The 24,805-nt window shown below is 41.6% G+C and overlaps 1 protein-coding gene across 4 annotated transcripts in view; it reads right to left on the minus strand.

Annotated features, from left to right (window-relative positions):
* Positions 1–14,849, minus strand: part of FEZ2 (fasciculation and elongation protein zeta 2) — a 48,650-nt gene extending 33,801 nt beyond the window's left edge. For 3 of the 4 annotated variants that reach the window (XR_005201291.1, XM_017534882.2, XM_017534880.2), the window contains exons 1-2: positions 14,525–14,849; positions 6,696–6,804 (exon numbers count right to left, since the gene is read on the minus strand). Coding sequence is in view for 3 of the 4 variants with exons in the window: in XM_017534882.2 (XP_017390371.1) it covers positions 6,696–6,804; positions 14,525–14,796 (381 nt within the window). In the remaining variant the exon portion in view is untranslated. The remainder of the gene's footprint in view (positions 1–6,695; positions 6,805–14,524) is intronic. The other variant, XM_017534883.2, reaches the window with a different exon arrangement.
* Between the last annotated feature and the right edge of the window lie 9,956 nt (positions 14,850–24,805).

Below are 24,805 nucleotides of genomic sequence, written 5' to 3' on the forward strand. Positions count from 1 at the left end.
AAAAAGAACTCTATTCCTCAGGAAGGATTAGCACACACTGAGTTTCCTAAGAATAACTGTGCAACAAGGATTATATAAGAAGCCATCATGTCATTCTATTACATAGTGTATAACTAAAATGATAAAATTTTGCCTGGCAAAATAATTTTATTTACCTAAGCAGAGGATATATATCTAAAGCTGAGGACAAATGGAGTGGAGCTACTGCTTCCCTAGTTCTGTATAACATGACCATCTGGGGACAGCAGGTGAACGCAAACTACAGAGTAAGAAACATGCAGGTGAGAAGAGCCAAGGAAACAAGCACTGGCATGTCAACTTTGCAACATTAGGCAGGTAGAAGGCCCATCCGCACTGCAGGGTCCACCTACACCCCTAAAGCGCAACTCCAGGCTGCTGCACAGTGACAACATCCCTTCTTATTTTATTTCTCACTGCACGATCAGCCTAGCAAAGGCCTGGCCATGGCCTTCAACACAACATCATGAGCTCAGAACACTGTGGAAAAAAGAATCTAAAAGCTTCCAGGGAAAAAAAAAAAAAAAAAAAAAAAAGCACATTATATTAACAGGATCAGGAATCAAAATGTCATGTGAATTCTCAATAGCAATAATAGATGCTACAAAATAATCAATGTAATTTCCAGGCTGGGAGAAATTCCATCCTAGAATCTTATATCCAGCTAAAAAACAAGTAGGCAGGGGCTTAGGAAAAAGACAGTTTCAGACATACAAGTTCTCAAAAAATTTACCTCTCATGTGCCCTTTCTCAAAAAGCTACCAGGAGGAAAATGAAAAAGAAAAAAGATATGTGGTCTAATAGCAAGCGACAGGCAAAGAGAATTCTCATCATGATCGTAAAGTGAAAATCCCAGAATGATGACTGTAAAGCTAAACTAGAGAGCAGCCACTCAGATTAGAATTGTTACCGCAGAGATCATGGAGAAGAGAGAGAGGAGGGTGGGGAGGGGGAGCAGGAGGACTCGATAGATTACCTAGTGTAGTCCATTTGCTGAATGAGTTCTCTGGCTCTACTGAGGCTGAATTGGTCAGCTAATTATAAACTAAATAAATCACAAAAAGGCAGTTATTATCCTAAGAAAAAACCTAAGTAGAAAAAGGGAAAATTTAAACATATCAAAATGGGTCAACTATACACATTTAAATAGTAAATATAAATGATGAAGATCAATTCAACCCACATGTTGATGTAATTATACAGGGAAGATGGGGGAAGGGAAGTTTTTGGGAAGGTCTGGTGTCAGGGGTTGGCAAAGGGCAGTAAGAGAGCTAAACCTTCACCCTCTGGGTGGAAAGTAAATAAATAAAGCCTAAAATTGAGAAAATAATATCAAGTAAAATGGCATGAGCATGTTATCTGCTAGAAGAAAGAGCTGATATAATTTAAAGTGGCCAGTTACCTCTGGTAAGGAGAAATCAAGGATGAGGGAAGTGGAGCAGAGACTGCCATTTCATTTAAGTCCTATAGCTCTAATTTACTTTTTAAACTATGAGAGCTGTCCCTTCAATAATTTAATTTTTAAAAGAAGAAGATAGATCAAGAAACTAGGCTCTTGATGAGAGGGGATGTATGATTTCAAAATCATAGAACATGAAAAAGTGGCACAATGTGATTTCAAGGGTGTGTCACTGGCACAGAGTAGACCTACCGATTAGTTCATCCATCCTTCCACTTCAAACACTCCAAACCCCCTTCCCAGTCACTCTTGCTGTGTCGCAGCTTGGGGACAATAGTTCTGTTTTATTTTTCCTCTTCTGGCTTATAAATACTAAAAGTTTTAATTTTAAAATTAATCCAGGCTGGCACAGTGGCTCATGCCTATAATCCCAGCACTTTGGGAGGCTGAGGCCGGTAGATTGTTTGAGCTCAGGAGTTTGAGACCAGCCTCAGCAACATGATGAAAAAATTACACCTCTACAAAAAATACAAAAAATTAGCCAGGAGTAATGGCGTACATCTGTAGTCCCAGCTATCTGGGAGGCTGAGGTAGGAGAATTGCTTGAGCACAGGAAGCAGAAGTTGCAGTGAGCCGAGAAGGCGCCACTGCACCCCAGCCTGGGCAACAGAGCCAGACCACGTCTCAAAAAAAAAAAGAAAACAATTACTCCTAAGGAAGCCTAGGTTGCCACAGCTCACACGTGTAATACCAACACATTGGGAGGACAAGATGGAAGAATCTCTTGAGGTCAGGAAAGCAAGAACAGCCTGAGAAACACAGTAAGACCTTGTCTCTACAAAAATATTTTTTCTTAAAATTAGCCAGGCATGGCACTGCTCATGTGTAGTCCTAGCTACTCAGGAGCCTGGAGTGGGAAGATTGTTTAAGCCGGGAGTTGGAGGCTGCAGTAAGCTATGATGGTGCCACTGTACTCCAGGCTGGGCAACACAGGAAGACACTCTCTCAATCTATCAATCAATCAATCAATCAAATTACTTCTATGGAAGACATTATTATCTTATTTTTTATTTCTTATTTCTGCTCTTAAAGGTATAAAGATGCACACAAAAGTCCCTGTCACCAAGGAAATGCACATGGAAGGAAAAGTACAGCACAGAAGATGTTCTTAAGCTGAAATGAATGAGAAGAATTTTATCATATAAGCGAATTCAAGAATGGCACCAGATTTAAAATAGGTTTATGACCAAAACACATGAGCAATACCAGTAAACTATTATAAATTTCCATGACAACAGAAATGATCCCAGATCATCTTTCCAGAGAGAGAGCCAAGTCCATTCCCCACAGAGATGGCATATGCTAAGAGCTGGAATACCTTTCAAGCTTTGCAAATTAGCCCTGGCTGTCATGGGTATCATTATTCACTCTCCCATTCGGCATAAATGTGTCTTCTCTTTGCCAAGCATTCCCATCGCTCCTTCCTATGCCATGGTTAGATACAGACCTGGTGGTACTGTTTCCCTGTATAAAACTGAAGATACATCAAATGGAAAAAATGTGCCCATGTAAGAATTTGAAAGATACCAGTTGCCCTACTCTAAAAAAGACCTATCAAATTTAGAAGTGTGCCACCTTAATCTTCAATCAAAGAAAAATTTAAAACTGCAATCTAGCAAACTAGTTTTCCTGAATGTTTTTCTCGTTTTAATGCAAAAAAAATTCTTTTGTCAAAAACAATTTTCTATAGACTTTGTTTTTTAAGTGAAATAATCTAAAGAATGCTTTTGGCTGGGCGTGGTGGCTCATGTCTGTAATCCCAGCACTTTGGGAGGTGAAGGTGGGCAGATCATGAGGTCAGGAATTCAAAACCAGCCTGGTCAACATGGTGAAACCCCGTCTTACTAAAAATACAAAACAATTAGCTGGGCATGTAATCCCAGCTACTTGCGGGGCTGAGGAAGGAGAACTGTTTGAACCCAGGAGGTGGAGGTTGTAGTGACCCGAGATTGCTCCACTGCACTCCACCCTGGGCAACAGAGCGAGACTCTGTTTTAAAAAAAAAAAAAAAAAAAAAAAAAAAAGAATGCTTTCAAAAGGTAAATTTTATACAGCTTAGTCATGGAAAGAATAGATCACCCAGGTGGCAATGGTAAATACAATAACTTTCCAGGTTAAAAAAAAAGGTTTAATTATATACTGTGTAATAGAATGATGTGGTGGCTTCTTACATAGTCCTTGTTGTCCATTTGTTTTTCAGAAACTCAATGTGTACTAATCCTTCCTGGGAAACAGACTTCTAATTTCAAATCTATTCATCAACCAGGATAGTTATATCACAACAGAGAGGTGATAAGTGAATGATGACGTGTTCACTTTCATATGCTGAGTTCTTCCAGCTAAGGCTTTTTAATGTCAGTACTAGCAGTAAACTCTGCGTCACTACTAATCACTCTCTTGGCAATGTCATTACCCTGGCATTGAAAATGACATTCAAAAGACAACAAAAGGGAGCTTCTTCCCAAAATGCAATCTAAGAACAATACAAGATGTACAGCCAATCCTTCAGTATCCATGGGAAATTGGTTCCAGGATGCCCCAATATCAAAATCTGCTGATGCTCAAGTCCCTTATATAAAATGGGGTAGTATTTGCATATAACCTGTGCATATCCTCCTGTAAGCTTTAAATTACATGTAAATTACTTATAATACCTAAACAAGGTAAATGGTTTATAGTTGTTGTATTGGTTTTTCATTTTTATTACTTTTTATTGTTGTGTTGTTATTTTATTGTGGGGTTTTTTTTTCCAAGTTTTTTAATCCACGGTTGGCTAAAGCAGCAGATGTGAAACCAGAGAATATAGTGAGCCCACTATATATTTTAGTCAATGAAAGTGGATTAAAGTGTCTCATTCATGCTGCTAATGTGCCTGTCTTTGAAACGAGGAATGAAAACTCTTCTATGCTATTTTTTAATATGTAAAAAAAAAAGTATCCATGGACTGGTTTTGGTGCATTCAGCAGTATTTTAAATACATAAAATATTTTTTTAAAAACCTTTCCATCACAATCTCTGGCCCTACAGTTTCACTGATACTCATTTCTTCACTCAATAGTGAACAGGTGTCTTCATACTTACTATGTGCCAGGAACAGTGTCGTTACTATAAAGACAAATACAAATACCTGCTGGGAAGTCACAATCTAGTGACAGAAACATGATTAACAAGAGAAAGTAGTGGTAATTTTAGAGACATAGACAAAGGGCTCCAGGGACAAGCACCCCTGAGACAACAAGGCTAAACCCCATAGCACAGATAACAAGTCCTTTCAAAGTTCACATCCCCACTAGTGCCATCAGTTCCCACAGAGGGGAGTATGTTTTCCTTCCATGCAGGGATTTAGGCCATGGCTAAATAACCATCTGGCAGACATGCTGGAGGTGGGGATTCCCCCCAAGTGAGAGGCTGGATTAAGTGTCCTTTAAAGCCCCTTCCAACTCTAAAATTGTATAATTCCATGAGATCAGCAAAGGCTAAAACAGTACTAGGAGGCTTTAGAAAGGAAGGGAAACTTGAACTAAGCCCAAAATTATAGTCAGGACCTAAATAAACATAAGACAGAGCAAAAGATCCCTCATTTTGTTCCTTTTCATTAAACGTATGCCAGGTCTGTCTGCAAAGCTTAATGGGATTAATGACTGGCACAATCAGGAAGATTTCTATAGCTACTGAATACTGGGAAATATAGCAAGAATTCTACATTTTACTAGAAAATAGTAACAGTAGGCTTTTCTGATCTCACATATAAGAAAATCCTTTTAACAAAACATTAACAATGCTATTAAAAATACTGACAGGACTACTGCACTATACTCCCAATAATCACATAATTATACTTAATGAAATATAGAGCACACAAGAAGATCTGGCATGAGTTTATTATTTGATAAAGAAGTTAAACAGCCTGGCCCTGAAACTTTGACTATGTTTCTCATGAACTTTAAACAAACTTAAGAGTTGATTTTCCACTTCAAGTAATTCTCTGCCCTTTTCTGCCCCCATACCTGTCCTATCACTTGTGCTCCACTTCTTAGTCAAGGCGTCTTCACTTTGCAATACCAGGACATACACAGGGGCCCAGAAGAAAGGTAAGTTAGTCAAGAACATATTTAAAAAGACAAGAACTAAAATATCTTTTTCTTTTTTTGGAGATGGAGTCTTGCTCTGTCGCCAGGCTGAAGTGCAGTGGCACAAACTCGGATCACTACAAACTTCACACCTCCCGGGTTCATACAATTCTCCTGCCTCAGCCTCCGAAGTAGCTGGGACTACAGGCGCATGCCGCCATGCCTGGCTAATTTTTGTATTTTCAGTAAAGACAGGGTTTCACCATGTTGGCCAGGATGGTCTCGATCTCCTGATGTCGTGATCCGCCTGACTCAGCCTCCCAAAGTGCTGGGATTACAGGCATGAGCCATTGCGCCCGGCCTTAAAAAGCTAAGAACTAAAATATCTTTTAAAGATTCTCCAGTATTCACAGGAATACATAGTCCTGACAACATACCATGTCTAGAGGTCACCATATTCATTAAAATGTTAACTCGATGTTGAGATTCAAATATCCTCAGTCTATTAAACCAAAGGCTAGCATTTTTACTGAGTGTTTCAGTGCATCAAAATTTTACTGAGTGTTTTAGTCCATCATCACTGCCAGGTGCAGTGGCTCATGCCTGTAATCCCCACACTTTGGAGGCTAAGGTGGATCACCTGAGGTCAGGAGTCCGAGACCAGCATGGCCAACACAGCCAAACCCTGCCTCTACTAAAAATACAAAACTTAGCCGGGCATGGTAGTGCACGCCTGTAATCCCAACCCTCTGCCTCCCGGGTTCAAGCGATTCTCCCACCGGGAGGTTGAGGTGGGAGAATTTGCTTGAACCCAGGATGCGGAGGTTACAGTAAGCCGAGATCACTCTACCACACTGCAGCCAGGGTAACAGAGCAAGACTCCGTCTCAGAAAAAAAAAAGAAAAAAAAATCGTGATGGAAATTTAACTACACATACAAAAATGAGTGTGCTGGAGAAGAACTGGAGGAATGTACCAGCAAGGTGACAGCCCTAGAGCCAAGAGAGTAAGACAGAGCCTCCCCAACTGATGTTAAGTTCAGAAATAAGAGGCAGGTCAATGAATCTGTGTTAAGCAGAAATGCTACAATTTTAGTTCTATTATTAGCATGAGTTAATTCAAAAACCATTGGTTCAATTCCTAACTTACCCCTTTTTCTGAGAGGTTCAGAGTAAGCAAGTGCAAGGTCCTAGTGTGGGATGACTTCCAGTCTACAGGCATCACATTTCCATAATTATCTGTCAGGGCATTCCAAATCCTTAAAAAGAAGAAAACTATAATCAATGAAAATTAATACTCTATATGTCTTTCTTAAACAAATGTTTAGTGAAAGATGATCACCAAATGTCAAAGGAGAAAAACAAAAAGCACATTGTCTCAAAAAACATCAACAAAGTAGAGTCTCCTAAACAAAACTAAGTGAAAAATCACATAACTGGGCTGATAAGAAGTCCTAAGGGAAGGTGAAGGTGTACAGAAAACCCCCAAAGTCAATAGGCAACATTTCCATTGTATTAGGTGCTAGGCACCTTCTAAGCAATTTATATGTATTAACTCATTTAATCTTGAAAAACAACATTAGAAGGGGAAAACATTATTATTCCCATTTTACAGATGAAGAAACTGAAACACAGGGAGGGTAAGAAATGTTTCCAGGGTCACATGAGTAATAAAAACAACTGTGTATTACACTTACTTTTCTTCTGTAACTTCAAACACACAGACCATTTCAAAAAGTGAAAAATTCCTCTCTAACCAAAGGTTTGTTATCCTTTCTGGGGAAAGAATTTGCTCTCAATGTGAGAACAGGATTTAATATCTAATTTGTAATAAAGAAGCAAAGACTAAGGCAGATAAAATGAAAAGGAGAAAGACAGGGAGTTCACAATAAAATGCACACAGGCTCTATCCAATACAGTTACCCGATCTTATTACCCACCAGCATTATGGGGAGGCAAGAGGGTAAAACGGAAAGGGCATTTGAATAAGACCAGGGAAACAAACTCTCATCTCCATCCTTCTTCAAACGAGCCACTGGCCAAGCCCCTTAATCTCTTTAGGTATCCACTACCCTTCTATAAATGAGAGCTGGATAAGAAACAGACACTCCTGGCCGGGCGCAGTGGCTCAAGCCTGTAATCCCAGCACTTTGGGAGGCCGAGGCGGGTGGATCACGAGGTCAAGAGATCGAGACCATCCTGGTCAACATGGTGAAACTCCGTCTCTACTAAAAATACAAAAAATTAGCTGGGCATGGTGGTACGTGCCTGTAATCCCAGCTACTCAGGAGGCTGAGGCAGGAGAATTGCCTGAACCCAGGAGGCGGAGGTTGCGGTGAGCCGAGATCGCGCCATTGCACTCCAGCCTGGGTAACGTGAGTGAAATTCCGTCTCAAAAAAAAAAAAAAAAAAAAAAAAAAAAAAAACAGACACTCCTTCCAGCTCCATTATTCTAAGCATTAATTCAAATGAGATGTATTTAAGAGAATCCCAAACCACACCAGATAAGAACACCAAACTCAAATTTCATGACCAAAATTCAGGTTTCAATACCAAAGTAATAATCAGTGCAATAAAACATGTTTTATGAAAAACCAGAGTTCAGAGACACAAGTGAGTTGAAATCTAAATGGGATAGGTCAAACACTAAACATATTAGCTACTTACTAGCTAGAGGTATACACAAAGATGTCATGTAAAAAAATGTATATTAGGTATATAATTGTGAATAAACAACAGGCTTTCTTTCCAAGTGTGTAAGGCACTAGGATACAAAAATAATTCTGGTTGGGGCATAAACAAAAGAATGAATTTTTTTTAAGTTCCAGGGTACATGTGAAGAAGGTGCACATTTGTTATATAGGCAAACATATGCCATGGTGATTTGCTGCACCTATCAACCCATCACCTAGGTATTAAGCTCAAGAATGAAAATTTTAAAATAGAGATATAGCATAGTTCACAAATAGACATTAGGCGCTAAAAAGAAGCAGCAATAGGACTGCAACTGCTAAAAGCATAACATCCCAAATGATGTTTGGCTTTAAAATACACATTAGGGACGGGCCTGTAATCCCAGCACTTTGGGAATCCAAAGTGGGAGGACTGCTTGAAGCCAGGAGTTAAAGGCCAGCATGGGCAACAAAAGGGAGACCCGAATCTCTACCAAAAAAAAAAAAAAATTTAATTCACAGTCCCAGCTACTTAGGAGGCTAACACAGGAGGGCTGCTTAAGCCTGGGTGACAGAGCAAGACCCTGCCTCTAAAAATGTATAAATGAAATAAAAAAATAAAATGAGCCTCAATAAAAATGTAAACCCAAAAAGCTCTCAAGAACTAATTCATCGGCCCAGCAAAACTCCCACAGGCATGGTCCATTCCTATGCTCCTCTCTGTTGGAATCATATCTCCTCTAATGCCAGTAAAGTAGAATTAGAGGCAATGTCTGTAGACTGCTAAACTTGCTGGGTTTCTGGCTCATACCTTCCTGGGTAAGAAATTTTCAAACACTGAGTGACTGATTATATTAGTTTATTTTCATGCAGCTGATAAAGACATACCTGAACCTGGGGGGCGAAAAAGGGGGTTTAATTGGACTTGCAGAGGTAAATGGCACTTCTTACATGGTGACAGCAAGAGAAAATGAGGAAGATGCAAAAGCAGAAACCCCTGATAAACCCATCAGATCTTGGGAGACTTATTCACTATCATGAGAATAGCACAGGAAAGTCCAGCCCCATGATTCCATTACCTCCCCCTAGGTCCCTCCCACAACATGTGGGGATTCTGGGAGATACAATTCAAGTTGAGATTAGAGTGGGGACACAGCCAAACCATATCATTCTGCCCCTGGCTCCTCCAAATATTGTATCCTCACATTTCAAAACCAATTATGCCTTCCCAACAGTCTCCCAAAGTCTTAACTCATTGCAGCCATTAACCCAAAAGTCTATAGCCCAAAGTCTCATCTGAGATAAGGCAAGACCCTTCTGCCTATAAGCCCATAAAACCAAAAGCAAGCTAGTTACTTCCTAGGTACAAGAGGGGTACAGGTATTAGGTAAATACGGCTGCTCCAAATGAGAGAAATTGGCCAAAACAAAGGGGTTACAGGGCCCATGCAAGTCTGAAATCCAGTGGGGCAGTCAAATTTTACAGCTCCCAAATGATCTCCTTTGACTCCAGGTCTCACATCCAGGTGACGCTGATGCAAAAGGTAGGTTCCCATGGTCTTAGGCAACTCTACCCCCACAGTTTTGCAAGGTACAGCCTCCCTCTCTGCTGCTGTCACAGGCTGGTGTTGAGTGTCTGTGGCTTTCCAGGTGCACGTGTAAGCTGTCAGTGGATCTACCATTCTGGGGTCTGGAGGACAGTGGCCCTCTTCTCACAGCTCCACAAAGCAGTGCCCCAGTAGGGACTCTACGTGGTGGCTCCAACCCCACATTTCCCTTCCGCGGTGCCCTAGCAGAGGTTCTCCACGAGGGCCCCACAACAAACTTTTGCCTGAGCATTCAGGCATTTCCACACATCTTCTGAAATCTAGGAGGTTCCCAAACCTCAATTCCTGACTTCTGTGCACCCGCAGGCTCAACACCACATGGAAGTTCCCAAGGCTTGGGGCTTGCACCCTCTGAAGCCATGGCCTGAGATGTACATTAGCCCCTTTTGGCCACAGCTGGAGCAGCTGGGACACAGGGCACCAAGTCTCTATACCGCACATAGCAGGTGGACTCTAGGCCCAGTCCACAAAACCACTTTTTCCTTTTTGGGTCTCCAGGCCTGTGACGGAAGGAGCTGCTGTGAAGGTCTCTGACATGGCCTGTTGACATTTTCCTCTTGGTTGTGGGGGCTAACATTAGGCTCCTTGCTACTTATGCAAGTTTCTGCAGCTGGCTTGAATTTCTCCCCAGAAAATGGGGGGTTTTTTCTATCATGTAGTCAGGCTGCAAATTTCCCAAACTTTTATGCTCTGCTTCCCTTATAAAACTGAATGCCTTTAATAGCATCCAAGTCATCTCTTGACTGCTTTACTGTTTTGAAATTTTTTCTTCAGATACCCTAACTCATCTTTCTCAGGTTCAAAGTTCCACAAATCTCTAGAGCAGGGACAAAATGCCACCAGTCTCTTTGCTAAAACACAGCAGGGGTCACCTTCACTCCAGTTCCCAACAACTTCCTCACCTTCACCAGAGACCACCACAGCCTGGATTTTATGATCCATACTGCTGTTGGCATTTTGGGAAAAGCCATTCAACAACGTCTTTAGGACGTTCTAAACTCTCTCACATTTTTCTGTCTTCTGAGCCCTTCAAACTGTTCCAATCTCTGCCTGTTACCCAGTCCCAAAGTTGCTTCCACATTTTCGGGTATCTTTTCAGCAATGCCCCACTCTCCTGGTACCAATTTACTGTATTAGTCCATTTTCATGCAGCTGATAAAGACTTACCTCAGACTAGGAAGAAAAAGAGGTTTAAATTGGACTTACAGTTCCACATGACTGGGGAGCCTCAGAATTACAGTGGAGGTGAAAGGCACTTCTTGCATGGTAGCAGCAAGAGAAAATGAGAAAGAAGCAAAAGCGGAAACCCCTGATAAGCCCATAAGATCTCGTAAGACTTCTCTATCATGAGAATAGTACAGGAAAGAAGTCCCCCTGGATCCCTCCCACAACACATGGGAATTCTGGGAGATACAATTCAAGTAGAGATTTGGGTGGGGACACAGCCAAACCATATCACTGACTATAGACCTAATCCTGGTCAGGAACTTGAGTAGGATACACTAGCAGGTGAAGACAGTCCAGGGTTTGAGGAGATTGCTTTGTCTGCTTATTTGCTCCTTCTTAAATGAGGCTATAAGAAAAACACAAGTGGAATGAAATATTTCACTTAGAAGTGCCTGTCGGTGACTTTGATCTTCCAAGAAAACGAAAGCCAATTAACAATCTCCACCAAGGTCAAAACAATGGTAGTTGGAAGGACATACAGGAAACTCTAGTGAAAGATGTCTAGAATTCTGCAGTTAAGACATATGAACTGCCTTCATCTTTATCATCAAGTATTACAACCCATCATAAACAGCGGGCAGGACAGCTCTTTTGCAAGGAAGTCAAAGTCCTGCCAACATTAAATCCTGCAGAATACTCTTCTAAAGTAAAACCTCAGTAAGTAAATACAATCCATATTTAACCAAAACTAAAGCTGAGGCTTACAGAAGTTAAGTGCCCCTAAAGTGGTCCCCGTTCTTTTTGATATCAGGGACTGGTTTCACAGAAGACAATTTTTCCATAGACCAGGGGTTGGGGGGATGGTTTTGGGCTGATTCAAGCATATTACAATTTACTGTGCACTTTATTTCTATTATTATTACACTATCATATATAATGAAATAATTATACAACTCACCATAATGTAGAAACATGGGAGCCCTGAGCTTGTTTTCCTGCAAAGAGATGATCCTATCTAAGGGTAAGGGGAGACAGTGACAGACCATCAGGCATTAGATTCTCATAAGGTATGTGCAAACTAGATCTCTCACAGGCGCAGTTCACAATAGGGTTTGCGCTCCTATGAGAATCTAATGCTCTGGCTGATCTGACAAGAGGCGGAGCTCAGGTGGTAACGCAAGCGACGGGGAGGAGCTGTAAATACAGATTAAATACAGATGAAGGTTTGCTCACTCACCCAGCCACTCACCTCCTGTTATGTGGCCCAGTTCCAGTACTGGTCTGGGGACTAGGGACCCCTGACCTAAAGCACAGCAATATCTGAGTAAAACAATTATCAATTCTATCTAGCGAAAAGGGAGCTGGAACAGACTATCAAGCAATGGTTGAGTATGTTTCCGTCATATAAAAGGGACAATGACAATGGTGACCAGCTCCCAAGTCCTGAAAAAAGAGAGATGTCTTATGCATTCTCAAGAAACATGCATTACCACCAACATAACATCTACTAAATACCACTAACAAGAGCAACAAAATATTTTTTTAAGTAAAGGCTAAAATAACCTACTTTCCTGTCAATCTGAGTAAAACAAAGACTCTTAACATTCTATGTACAATCCTCTAACTGATTTAAGTCAGTTACTCTTGATAAACCCAAATATATAATAAATCTACACTAATATTTAAATCCAGAACATGCCCTGGGTTTAGTGATTCAGAGTATCTAAATCTACATATACATAAAATTATCTTCTCTTTGGGAACAGACTTCCAGAAATGACATCTTTTGCTGCTGACTGCATGCATGTGTGTATAAAATCCATCACAAATTCTTCCCTCCTCTGCACCTAGGCAGAACAGTATTCAGAGCAACCAATGAAAGGAGATGGGTCTCCAAACTCGGGGGAGTTTGCAACACTGCTAGGCCATGTTTATAGAACCCACTCCCAAAGCTGTCTTTTCAAGCTTCCTACCTTATTCCTGATAAATCTGTTTCACAGAAGAAGGGAGACAATCAGGCTGGAAACTCCTTTCCATGCCCATGATTCCTGCCCTGTCTCTCAAAAATTCTTCCCTAACCTCTAAGAGTCTCTCCATCCCATCAATGCTCTGAAAATCCATTCCTTCCCATGTCCTCATTTTTGAGACAAAGTCTCGCTCTGTCACCCAGGCTAGAGTGCAGTGGTGAGATGACGGCTCACTGCAACTCTTGCCTCCCTGACTCACGCAATCCTCCCATCTCAGCCTCCTGAGCAGCTGGGTCCATGGGACCACAGGTATGCGCCACCACACTCCACTAATCTTTTAAAATTTTGTAAAGACCAGGTATCACTATATTGCCCAGTCTGGTCTCGAAGTGCTGGGCGCAAGCCATCCTCGCACCACCGCTTCCGAAAGCACTAGGATCACAGGTGTGAGTGAGCCACTGTGCCCAGTCTTATTCCACTCATTTTACCTTCAGCCTCTCCAGGGACTCCTCTCCCCCTATATACACAACATACTCAAGTCCCCTCACTCTCACCATTCCTATTTACCATCTTTTAGGGGTAAAACCGTGGTATATAATCACAACTCTTATTTAACCAAATTATACTTGCTGCTCAGGGTGGTTTAAAAAGTGCCCACAGGAACTCTGAGCCTCCCCTCGCCCAGCTTTCATAAATCCCTGTCAACCTCCTATCATTGCACTTAGGTGATCCTGTAATTATTAATATTACCTGTGTATGCCTTGGTCTCCCCACCAGACCATGCGATCGTTACCATCCATAAGCAGGGCCCTTGGTTTTCGCCTCTGTGGCGACTCGCACTCTACCAGGGCTCTGGGATGGGTCCCACAGATTCCTGTGCCCTCAATGCTGTATCGCACGTTGGTACTTATGTACGGGCAACACACTCCACCTAGAATGTTAGACTTTTTCCACCTGCAGGCACACTCCCACGCATCAGTCATCTCGTTTGCGCATTTCTCTATGAAGTCTTTCCTGACTCTCCTCAGACACACGCTTTTAAGTCTCCCACATTTGGTACCTATATCCATTGCAGCAACAATTACACCCATACAAATATCTGTTTACAAATCTATCTCCCATCCTACGATGCGTCGTACTTGGGAGGTGCAATGCCCAGGCGTTTTGGTGTTCTCTGTGCGAGGCCGCGCCTGGCACTCAGCAGGTGCTTAATAAATGTGACTTGGGTGAATGAATGGCGACACACGTGCCCCAGGAGGTGCCGTCTCTAAATACGAGCTCTGCACAGCAGATTCTCCTCTAAAGCAAACGAGGGTTTGTTTGCAGGAAGGAAAGCAGAAGGGAGCCGAGGCGGAGGTTTTCAGGGCGCGTGGCGGGCGGGGAGCAGGGGATTTAAACCGCCGGGCGAGCCGACGCCGACGGCCCGAGGAGGGAGGCGAGAGGGCGGGGACTCCCGCGTCCATGGAGGCGGAAGGAGGGCGCGGGGAGGAGCTGTGGCCGGAGGGCCGGCGGGCAGGGCGAGGGGCAGGGGAGGCTCCCGCCCGCTCCCGGCCGGGCCCGCACTCACTCGTCCCCCTGCAGGAGGCTGCGCTCCGTGATGGGCCGCACGGCAGCCCTCGGGGGCTCGGCGCCCGGATCCGAGGGGCGGAAGCACAGGCTCAGCTTCTCCTCCAAGCTGCAGGCCAGCGCCGGGAAGCCGTCGGCACCCCCGCTCGCCCCCGCCCCCGCCCCTGCCTCTGCCCCGGCGTCGGAGCTCGCGTTACAGTTCTCCTGGTCCAGGAGGCTCCGAGCCGGCTCCTGGAACTCATAGAAATCCTGCCAGTCCCCGTCCGCCGCCATCGCCGCCCGGAGCAGTCGCGCGCCCAGCCCGGCCCCGCCCCTACCCGAAGCCCCGCCCCCGCCCGCCACCTTGCGGACGGATCCCAGGCAGTCCCAGCCTCGGCACTCCCCGTGGCCTGAGCCTTGCTGGAGTCGAACGCGGTGCTCCTAGAGAGCAAGACGTTAACTGCTTTGAGTCACTTCCTATATTCTCTATCATTTAAGAATAACTTCCCTCTTAGCTTCCCTCATTAGAAACCTGGCCTAAATGTGGCTAAAATAAAGAACTTTTTTAAACTTGCGACCTAATATCAGATTATGCCCCCAAAGTCGTTTTCCCCAAGGTAACCTGCTCCTTTCATAACTTGCCAACCAGAACAGCCAGAGTCACTGTTTAAGTGGTACCGAAATTCATTCCTCAGATATTTTGGCTCTCACGTGCAAAGCATCTGCTAGATCCTGCAGAGCATACAAAGATAATTATGCCAGTTAATATTTGCAAAGCACTTAGAACAATGCCTAATAGTAGATACCATAGTGTATGTTACAACTAATACATGGGTGCACCATACACAGGGCTTACAATGTCAGAGTGGTAACAGTAATAAGAAATTGTTTATGCCTCACAAAAACTAAGTGTACTTGGGCAGTTCAGTTTTGCAAGACGAAAAGTTATGGAGATGGATGGCTGTGGTGATGGTTCCATTTACCTGTTATGGCATGTCCACGTGTGAGTGAAAATGATTCCACAACAGAGTTAATGTGCTGAATGCCACTGATCTATATACTTACACATGGTTAAGATGGTAATTTTATGTGTATTTTACTACAATACAAAAAAATTGGAGAAGGCCAGGCACGGTGGCTCACTTTGGAAGGCCGAGGCAGACGGATCACTTGAGATCAGGAGTTCAAGACCAGCCTGGCCAACATGGTGTAACCCAATCTCTAATACAAATACAGAATTTAGCCAAACGTGGTGGCACACACCTGTAATCCCAGCTACTAGGGAGGCTGTGGCAGGAGAATCCCTTGAACCTGGGAGGCAAAGGTTGCAGTGAGCCAAGATTGCACCACTGTACTCCAGCCTGGGCAACAGAGCAAGGCTCAGTCAAAGAAAAAATTTTTAAAGGGAGGAAACAGTAAATATTATCATAAGGAAGTATGAATGTGGAGAGGCAATGAATGCTCAGGAGTTGAGAAGAGTGACTTCTTTGGACTGGCATGATCAAATACTTCACTTAGAAGGTGGAGCTAGTTAGGTGATGAAAGACAAGCTCACAGTTTGAAAAATAAATCTGAAGTTAGTAATAGAAAAGAAATTTTTTCTCAGTATGGTTTGTCCATCTCTTGGCAGCATGGAAACCCATTTTCATAAATACATGTTAATACCAACATTTTCTTGTTTACTAGTCCAATAAATGTTGTGTTTTACTTCAGTGATTTGTCCTATATCAAATAAAATAGTTCTGTGGTTAAGCCTAAGATACTGTTGATAATTAAAGGAAATATTGTTCCCTATTTCCTTTGAAAACATAAAGGGAGAGAATGTTGAATCCTAGTTAGCCAAGAGCTAGAACTAATTAGTCAACAGTGAACAACAGTTTTAGGATTGATGTGAAAACATTCTGACTCAGCTACCTGAATGTTACTCAAAAGTGAGGCTCCAAAGTATCAAAGAGCTATTTTTCTCCAGGTGTTTGACTACACACACTAGGTTATGAAGAAACTAGTTGATGCAGACTCTCTAAATTATGTACTTGGCTAAGATAAAATTCATTTACTTTCTTGACTCATATTTCTATTTACCTGTTTTGGTGTGTCCACGTGTAAGTGAAAATGATTGCTCTTAGAGCCCAAATGTAGCATTGTCAAACTTTTCAGATGTTTTTAAATAAACTGCCACTGGTTTAGCTCCAGTGGTATTAGAATTTTATTTTAGTTCAATTTCTTACACAGGATGATTTTTACTTTTAATTAAATATAAATATCCTTTTGGGAAAACAAGATGAAAATCACTTTTCTTGGTCAACTCATATTTGCACACTCATGGTAACCTTGGCACTCAACACTATCCATAAAAATACTCCAAAGAGATGTGTCTTTGAGAAAATACTATATTTCTCCATAGTTTTGCCACTTTATAGGGACAGAGCAATTAGAAAGAAAGTATAGAGTGGAATAAATTGTTAATTGGTACTTTGGTAGATTTGAAATAGTTGTTACTGTAAACACAAAATTGTAACAGCAGAAAAGTTTAAATACTTGTAAATTTAAACCATTTACATGTTTAAATGTTTGTAACCAGGTAAAATTACAAAAGTAGCAATATTTCTCTTCAATGCCTTCCACACACCTCTCTTCCCACGTGTATGTGGGGACCTCAGGTTGCTCCCCAGCCTTCCAGATCATCATATAGGAGGAGAGACCATGTTCCACCCAGGTTGTGGCCCCATTGCCCTGTCCCCACCCTTTCCTTTAGTTTCTTTGGTACTTGGCCCAGACTTCGTTTTTTAAGAGAATCCGGCTTCAAGTGACTGTTCTATAAACCCCTTCACTTCATAATTCCTGATAGCAAACTTAGCTCATTTCCTAGCAACTCTCATACCCATCAGCCAAATTCTGGCCTCCTACACTGCCACAAATCTGGAAAAACCACAGGCTTCCTGCCAGCCTCACCTGTTTTGATCAGTCCATCAATACCCAAAAGCCTCCAATTAAGAAGAGGTTCTTTCACTTTGCTATATCTCACATAACCTGCTTCTACTAATTTGTCCTCCAAAATCTATTTATTTTGGACCTTTTATTTCCTACCATCTCCTGCAGGCCATAAGAAAATGAGCATGTGTAAACATGCTTGCTCACTTGATATATTAAGAAAAATTAGCCTATTGAATTAGTTTTCAGCCCTTGATTCAAAATTAGAAAGAGAATATAGAAAAACTTTTAGAGAGCTTCATAGCACTTGAGTATTACATTCATATTAATCATTTATGATAGAAAAGGTTACTTTTTTGGTTTGACAATGTACATAAATCTTGCACATGTGTAATATATCACAGTGGAAATTTATATAACAAAAAATTTAAAAGTCTATTATTCAACATATAGGCCACTTGTCTTTGTCCATTTTGCGTCGCTATCACAGAATACCACAGACTGAGTAACTTATAAAGAAACTTATTTCTCACAGTTCTGGAGGCTAAGAAGTCCAAGATTATGCTGCTGACATCTGGTGAGGGCTTTCATGTTGTGTCATCTCAAGGCAGAAGGTGGAATGGCAAGAGAGTGTGAGAGAGCAGGGAAGGAAGGAAGGTCAGACTGATCCGTTTATCAGAAGTCTACTCCTGCCACAACTAACCCACTTCTGAGATAATGCTGTTGATTCATTCATGAGGGCATTGTCCTCATGATCCAAACACCTCTCAAATGTCCCTCTCTCAAAAATGTTGCATTGGGGATGAAGTTTCCAACACATAAACTTTAGGGGACACATTCAAACCATAGCACCACCTAAAAGTATAATCGGTCAGAAAATATAAGAACTGCAAAAGAAAGAAAGAAACTGTTGAATACAAAACCAAAAAATATCTGGTTGTTAAAGTATCATACTTAGCAAAGGCCAGAGGGATTCTAAAGCAATAGTAGAATAACGAGAAGGTATATAAATGAAGGTTTCTTGAGAAAAGCTAATGTAATTGCTGAATCATTTATAGCTGGAAGGGAAAAAAAAACAGCTGATGAAACAAAAATAAAAATAATTTAGAAATCTCTATGGTGACCGAAGAATTTAAGGAAAGGTTGCTAAGCCTGATAAAAAGGAAAGAGTAGCTTCCTTCACTTTTTCTCCAGGAAAAAAAAAACAAAACTGACTTAACCAGACATTCAGGGTAGTGACATGTGACTGTAGTCCAAATTACTTGGGAGGCTGAGGCAGGAGGATCACTTGAGCCCAGGAGTTCATTACAGTGAGCTATGATGGCACCACTGCACTTCAGCCTGGGTGGCAGAGCAAGACCCTGTCTCTTTTTTCTTTTTTTAATTTTTCTTTATTTTTATTTATTTATTTATTTATTTATTTATTTTTGAGATGGTATCTTGCTCTGTAACCCAGGCTGAAGTGCACTGGCATGATCTCAGCTCATTGCAACCTCCACCTCTCGGGTTCAAGCACTTCTGCCTCAGCCTCCTAAGTAGCTGGGATTACAGATGCACGCCACCTTGCCCAGCTAATTTTTGTATTTTTAATAGAGACAGGGTTTCACCATGTTGGTCAGGCTGGTCTCGAACTCCTGACCTCGTAATCCGCCTGCCTCAGCCTCCCAAAGTGCTGGGATTACCAGTGAGCCACCACGCCCCACCAACCCTGTCTCTTAAAAATCAAAAATCAAGAAACTGTTGAGGAGACAAAGGCCACAATCTAGAATTTATTAATAAAGAATATTTTATTCCAGTTCATTCAGTTCAATAGGGATAAATCTTTAGTGAACAGCCCTTGTATTTTAATGATTAAGACAGCGTCCTGATCAGGCAGAACCACCTTGAGCAGATGCAGTAGTAGGCTCCAAGAGAAGGAACCCAGGTGACTGGTCACGGCTGCACCTTTAAAAGGCACCACCATTGCTGGGTAGGGAAGACACCGCCAAGTACATGCCTGCTTGTGTTCTGGGTAATCAAATGCTTGTGTCTTAAAAATAAATTGAAACAATCTTTGGCAGTAGTCATTTATCTGACATTATAATTTGTTCAACATTCCTTCTATTTTGCCTCTTAATTAAATCTGTATTTTACACTATAGTTGTATAAATTAACTTCACTGGAAAGTAAAACAAAATTAATAAAATAGACTTGTCATGGGTGGACTTGAGTTTTCAGAGAGGCGTTTGAGGCACTAGTTTGAGAAGAAAAAAAGAATCAATGGAAATGGGAAATATTTCTCTGGCTCGTACAGGGAAAAAAAAGATGAAGAAAAGAGAAAAAGTTGTGAACCTTCAAGAAAACAGAAATAAGTCCACTTCCCACTAACTGGGAGAAAATGAGTAAGAAAAAAAAGGTAGAAAAAGGTTATATTGAGCATAATGACATTGGGTGACACTGTAATACAGTAACAGAGCACATCTGGAGAGTAGGTGGCATCAAAAGAGGCACCAATAGATTGATAGAGAGAAATGGACACAGACAATTCAGAGGCATTTGCAGCTGAAAAGAAACAAGGAGACTTGGATTATACTTGCGTAGCATTATGTTTTATTTTCTGGCATGTTTATTAATATAAATTTCTTATAAGAATACTTGTCCCAAATTTTCACTAGTTTCAAGTGTTAGGACAAGGGAACCATACTATCTATCAATATTCCACAAAATCAGCAAGATGAGTCTGCTAAAATTTGCACTGATGAGGTGCAAGAATGAGCATTAGGCTGGATGCAGTTATGCCTGTAATCCCAGCACTTTGGGAAACCGAAACAAGTGGATTACTTGAGGCCAGGAGTTCGAGACCAGCCTGGCCAATCATGGCAAAACCTCATCCCTACTGAAAATACGAAAATTAACTGGGCATAATGGAGCATGCCTGTAGTCCCAGCTTCTGGGGAGGCTGAGGCACAAGAATTGCTTGAATCCAGGAAGCGGAGATTGCAGTGAGCCAAGATTGCGCCACTGCACTCCAGCCTGGGCAACACTGACACTTGGCCTCAAAAAAAAAAAAAAGAAAAAAAAGGATGATGAGTTTTAAAATGCCCTAATCCTTTTGAATTTTATTTTCTTGGGTCTTTTTCACTTGTATTCTTGCCTCTAAGTTTTTTATATTCAAACATATTAAAATTTCCTGTCTTTAAAGAAGGAAAATTTCACTGTAAACAGGGTAGGGATGAAGTGCGACTAAGGATGAGGTTGTCTATTTCCTACAAAACATTTTAATTTTCTTAAAGCTGTAAGTTTACTAAGGTTTTTTCATCTCTTTTTAAGTGTGGTCAAAATGTCTTGACAGCAAAAGAGCTGCCCCGATATTGCTACATCAAAATAGCTTAATCAAAATGTTATGTAGCTAAATAAATATGTCACAAGTCAGATGGGAGTTGGTCTACAGAAACAAAACAAAGTAGCCTGTTAAAATAATTGTTTACATAATTTTAGCCAACAGACATGTAATTGCTTAATTTTCTGCCTGATTTGACTACAGTAGACATAGAAGTAAGCTAGTTGTTTCTAATCTGGTATGAAAGGGTTTAGCATAGGAGATTTGTTAATTCCTTGTTCTTATTGTTTAAAGAAAGAAATGTTAGTTTTATTCCATGTTGTAAAGACAGAGATGGTAACTCTGTAACTCTGAAGGACTGATTTGCCCTTTGGAAAAATAGATTAGTGCATACCCTAATGTCCACGAGTCACACCAAACTGGAATTTCCGATGAATGGAATTACCACCAGTGCCTGAACTTCAGCATCTCATTCACCCCCAACCATGGAAATGCAGGACTCCCAGTACCCCCAATGCCTACGTTGTGCTGTGGATGTACCCAGCTCTGTGGGTAAGCATGCATGGGAGAGAACAGGCACTCTCCAGACTGCATCTACCCAGATGGGCCAGCTAAACTCAGCCTCAGCCTTCTCCTCTTGTTAAGAGCTAAACTGTGTCACCTCAAAATCCATAGTAGTTGGAACTGTAAGCCCCAGCACCTCAGAATATGACTGTGTTTAGAGATAAAAGTCTTCCTAGAGGTCATTAAGTTAAAAATAAAGAATTTTTGGCCGGGCACAGTGGCTTACGCCTGTAATCCCTGCACTTTGGGAGGCCGAGGCAGGTGGATCACTTGAGGTTAGGAGTTTGAGACCAGCCTGACCAATATATTGAAATGCCCTGTCTACTAAAAATACCAAAAAAAACACCAAAATTAGCCGGGTGTGGTGGCATTCACCTGTAATCCCAGCTGCTCGCCAGGCTGAGGCAGGAGAATGGCTTGACCCCAGGAGATGGAGGTTGCGGTAAGCCAAGATCGCACCATTGCCTCCAGCCTAGGCAACAGAGTGAGACTCTGTCTCAAATAAAAAAATAAAAAAAAGGAGAAGAAGAAGAAGGAGATTTTTAAGGGTGTGCCGTAATCCAGTCTGGTTTGTATCTAGAAGAAATTTGGACACACAAGGAAACAGCAGGGATGCATGCACAGAGGAGAGACCACATGAGGACACAGTGAGATGGCGACCACATGCAGGCCAACGAGACACCTCAGCAGAAACCAACCCTGCTGACACCTTCGTCTTAGACTTCTAGCCTCCAGGACTGTGAGGATATGAATTTCCTCTGCTGCAGCTACCCTCACAGACTGATACACCATCCATAGTTTTTGTTATGGGAGCTCTCACAGACTGATACACCATCCATAGTCATCCCAGTGGTTCCTAGGTGTCTCCACAGAAATGAGACAGATAGGATTCTGTTCTTCCCTCTGGCTTGTTGGCTTGAATATTGCTTTCTCCTAGAAATAACAGCGACTAGCTGTTAACTGGGTAACTTACCAGTGAGAACAGAACTAGACCTTTCTGCCTACCCTATGACCCACCTACTGGTGAGAAAACTAGAAGTTCTAAAGATGAATTTTAGTCGTTGAGATGCAGAACTGTCAGCCAGATTAGAAGGGCCCGGGGTACTCCCCACTCAAGCCAAGTGTGAGGGCTTCCCAAGAACCAGAGTGTGGGCCGAGCTTGCAAGAAGGATCAATAAACAGTGTCTTTCTCTCCAGCTGGATGGTTACTTAGATGAAGGACCTAGACACTGGTGACCCTGTGAGCCCAGAGTGAGACACCATGAGGGAGTTCTTGGCAGATCCTGATTGAAGTCCCCTGGAGTGTGGAGACACATGGGAAATTAAAAACTGAGGCTAACTCTTGTCTAAGGAATTCTGAACGCAGGAGGCTGGGGAGCTTCCGATGATGACAGCACTGAGAAAGAGGTCAACAGAGTGAGCAGCCGATGCTTACATCATCTGTTGGGCAAGGATGCATGGCTTTCCCTGGGGCCAAGTGGAAAGACAGCCCTGAAGGGAGCTAGACTTGAGTCACCTGGAAAGAGTCCCACAAAAAGGGTTAGCAGCACTGAGGGGACCCCAACATGAGACCACCCCAACCTAACAGGAAGAGAGGATTGCAGACTGGGAGGGAATGTGATGGAGAAAAGTAAACAGCAAACCAGTTTCCAGGTCAGGTCTAAGCAAGCTGGAAGACTAACGCAAATATAAGATGGAAGTTGTGATTTACAGTGAATCAGACTTCTTAATACCTAATAGTGAGACTGTTCTTACATATGAAAGTCATTGAAAAGCCATGGGCTCCAGCCAAGATGTGGAAGGGAAATTGGACAGTTCATGTTTAAAGACGAGGATGGGAGGGGAAAGGGAGTTTTCGCCGGAGTATACTTTAGCAACTTCGACCCATTCAAATTTTAGCTCTAACCTCCTTGGACAGATACAATTGCAGCCCTCAATTCTCATCTCTGCTAGATGGTTCCCACCCCCTGCCTCACCATGCACAGAGCCCTTTCATTTTTCTTTCAAAAACAATAGCAATGTCCTGATAAATATCAGGTTCATGCAAATATAAATGCTTAAGAAGGTTGCTATTACAATACAATGAAACTCAACTTTGAGATCACCTGGCACCGCTATAGCAGTAATTAATCTACATTTAAACCACCAATAATGATAAATGCCAAGTAGAAATAGTTACTAGAGGATGGAAGTACAGATGAGAACCATCTCAATGAAAATGTCTCCAAAATTCCAGACTGTGATCTGGATGTAATGCAATTGGTTATGTAAGTCAGTAATCAAGGGAAAAAGTCTACCAGCTCTCTGGTCCCATTATGAAAGAGTGATGGATTGAGAGTATTGACTACTGGAAATCACAGGGGACCAAAGACACCAGTTTTGTGGAATAAAGTAAGTTTGAGATAAAGTACAGTACAGACAGTGAAGGTAACACTGCCTGTTGCTTTACCTTCAGAAGCTGAAGAAGACAAGGTTATCTTTTGCTATGAGATGGTTTGATTTGGGTCAGCCAAGTGTAGCGCTTTAGTATTTGACAAATAAGGACTCTTTTTCCTTTATGGAACACCTGGTTTAATGGTAATATATCATGATTTTTATGTGTCAAAAATTTTTAAATTATTCCTCTTTGCTATTCAAGTTTACTTTGCCACAAACCTCAACTTCCCAGCCCTCTAAATACGGATACCTGTGTTACACATTCATGGAAAATGCTGATAGGAAAAAAAAATAGGTCCTCTAGCCACTCCTGATAAGATTTTACTCCTTAGTTCAATAATCTTCCATGAATGGGGTAAAAACAACCAAAATTTCCGAAGCAGTAGAGACCATTTCCTCTGTCATTAACACCCAAGAAATGGTATAGAGAACTGAAGATGCCTCTCCAATTCTCCTAGTAAAATGCATAGAGAAACAATAGCATGTGGATAGACTCTTGTATTTAAACAAAGCAGAGACCTCTGTAAGCTTCTATTATTATGGGTGGTATCTTACCTATGAATGATTTATACAGTAAAGTGGAATTTGTTTCTCTGAATTGTTTTGAGGATTGATTTGCTTCTAAGTTTGTTCTATATCTAAAAGTGATATTAAAATAGTCTCCCATAGGCAAAGGATGACATTAGCAAAAGACTATGCTTTTAATACTCCATGAAACAGGCATTGATTTTTATATGTATTTAATAATAAATGTTAAATGACCCTGGAAGCAGAGACACATCTTCAGTGTCTAATAAAATAAACAATATTTACTTCTTTGAAACTCAATTATTTAATCAAAGATCACCATAAGGAAATATGGCATTGACATCTCCCAAAAATGTCAGAAGAGTAAAGAAAGACTACAAATTAATAACTTATACATCCTGTATTTGCAAATGATAGTGGTTATACATGTACCAAATTATTTTTGAAAAATCAAATTTACTTGTAATTGCTTTCATAGAATAATAGTATTTTCTCTATACCCTTGGAATTTGTAATTAGCCTCTG

The sequence above is a fragment of the Cebus imitator genome, unplaced genomic scaffold, assembly GCF_001604975.1.
Source record: "Cebus imitator isolate Cc_AM_T3 unplaced genomic scaffold, Cebus_imitator-1.0 Scaffold88, whole genome shotgun sequence".
Classification (NCBI taxonomy): Eukaryota; Metazoa; Chordata; class Mammalia; order Primates; family Cebidae; genus Cebus; species Cebus imitator.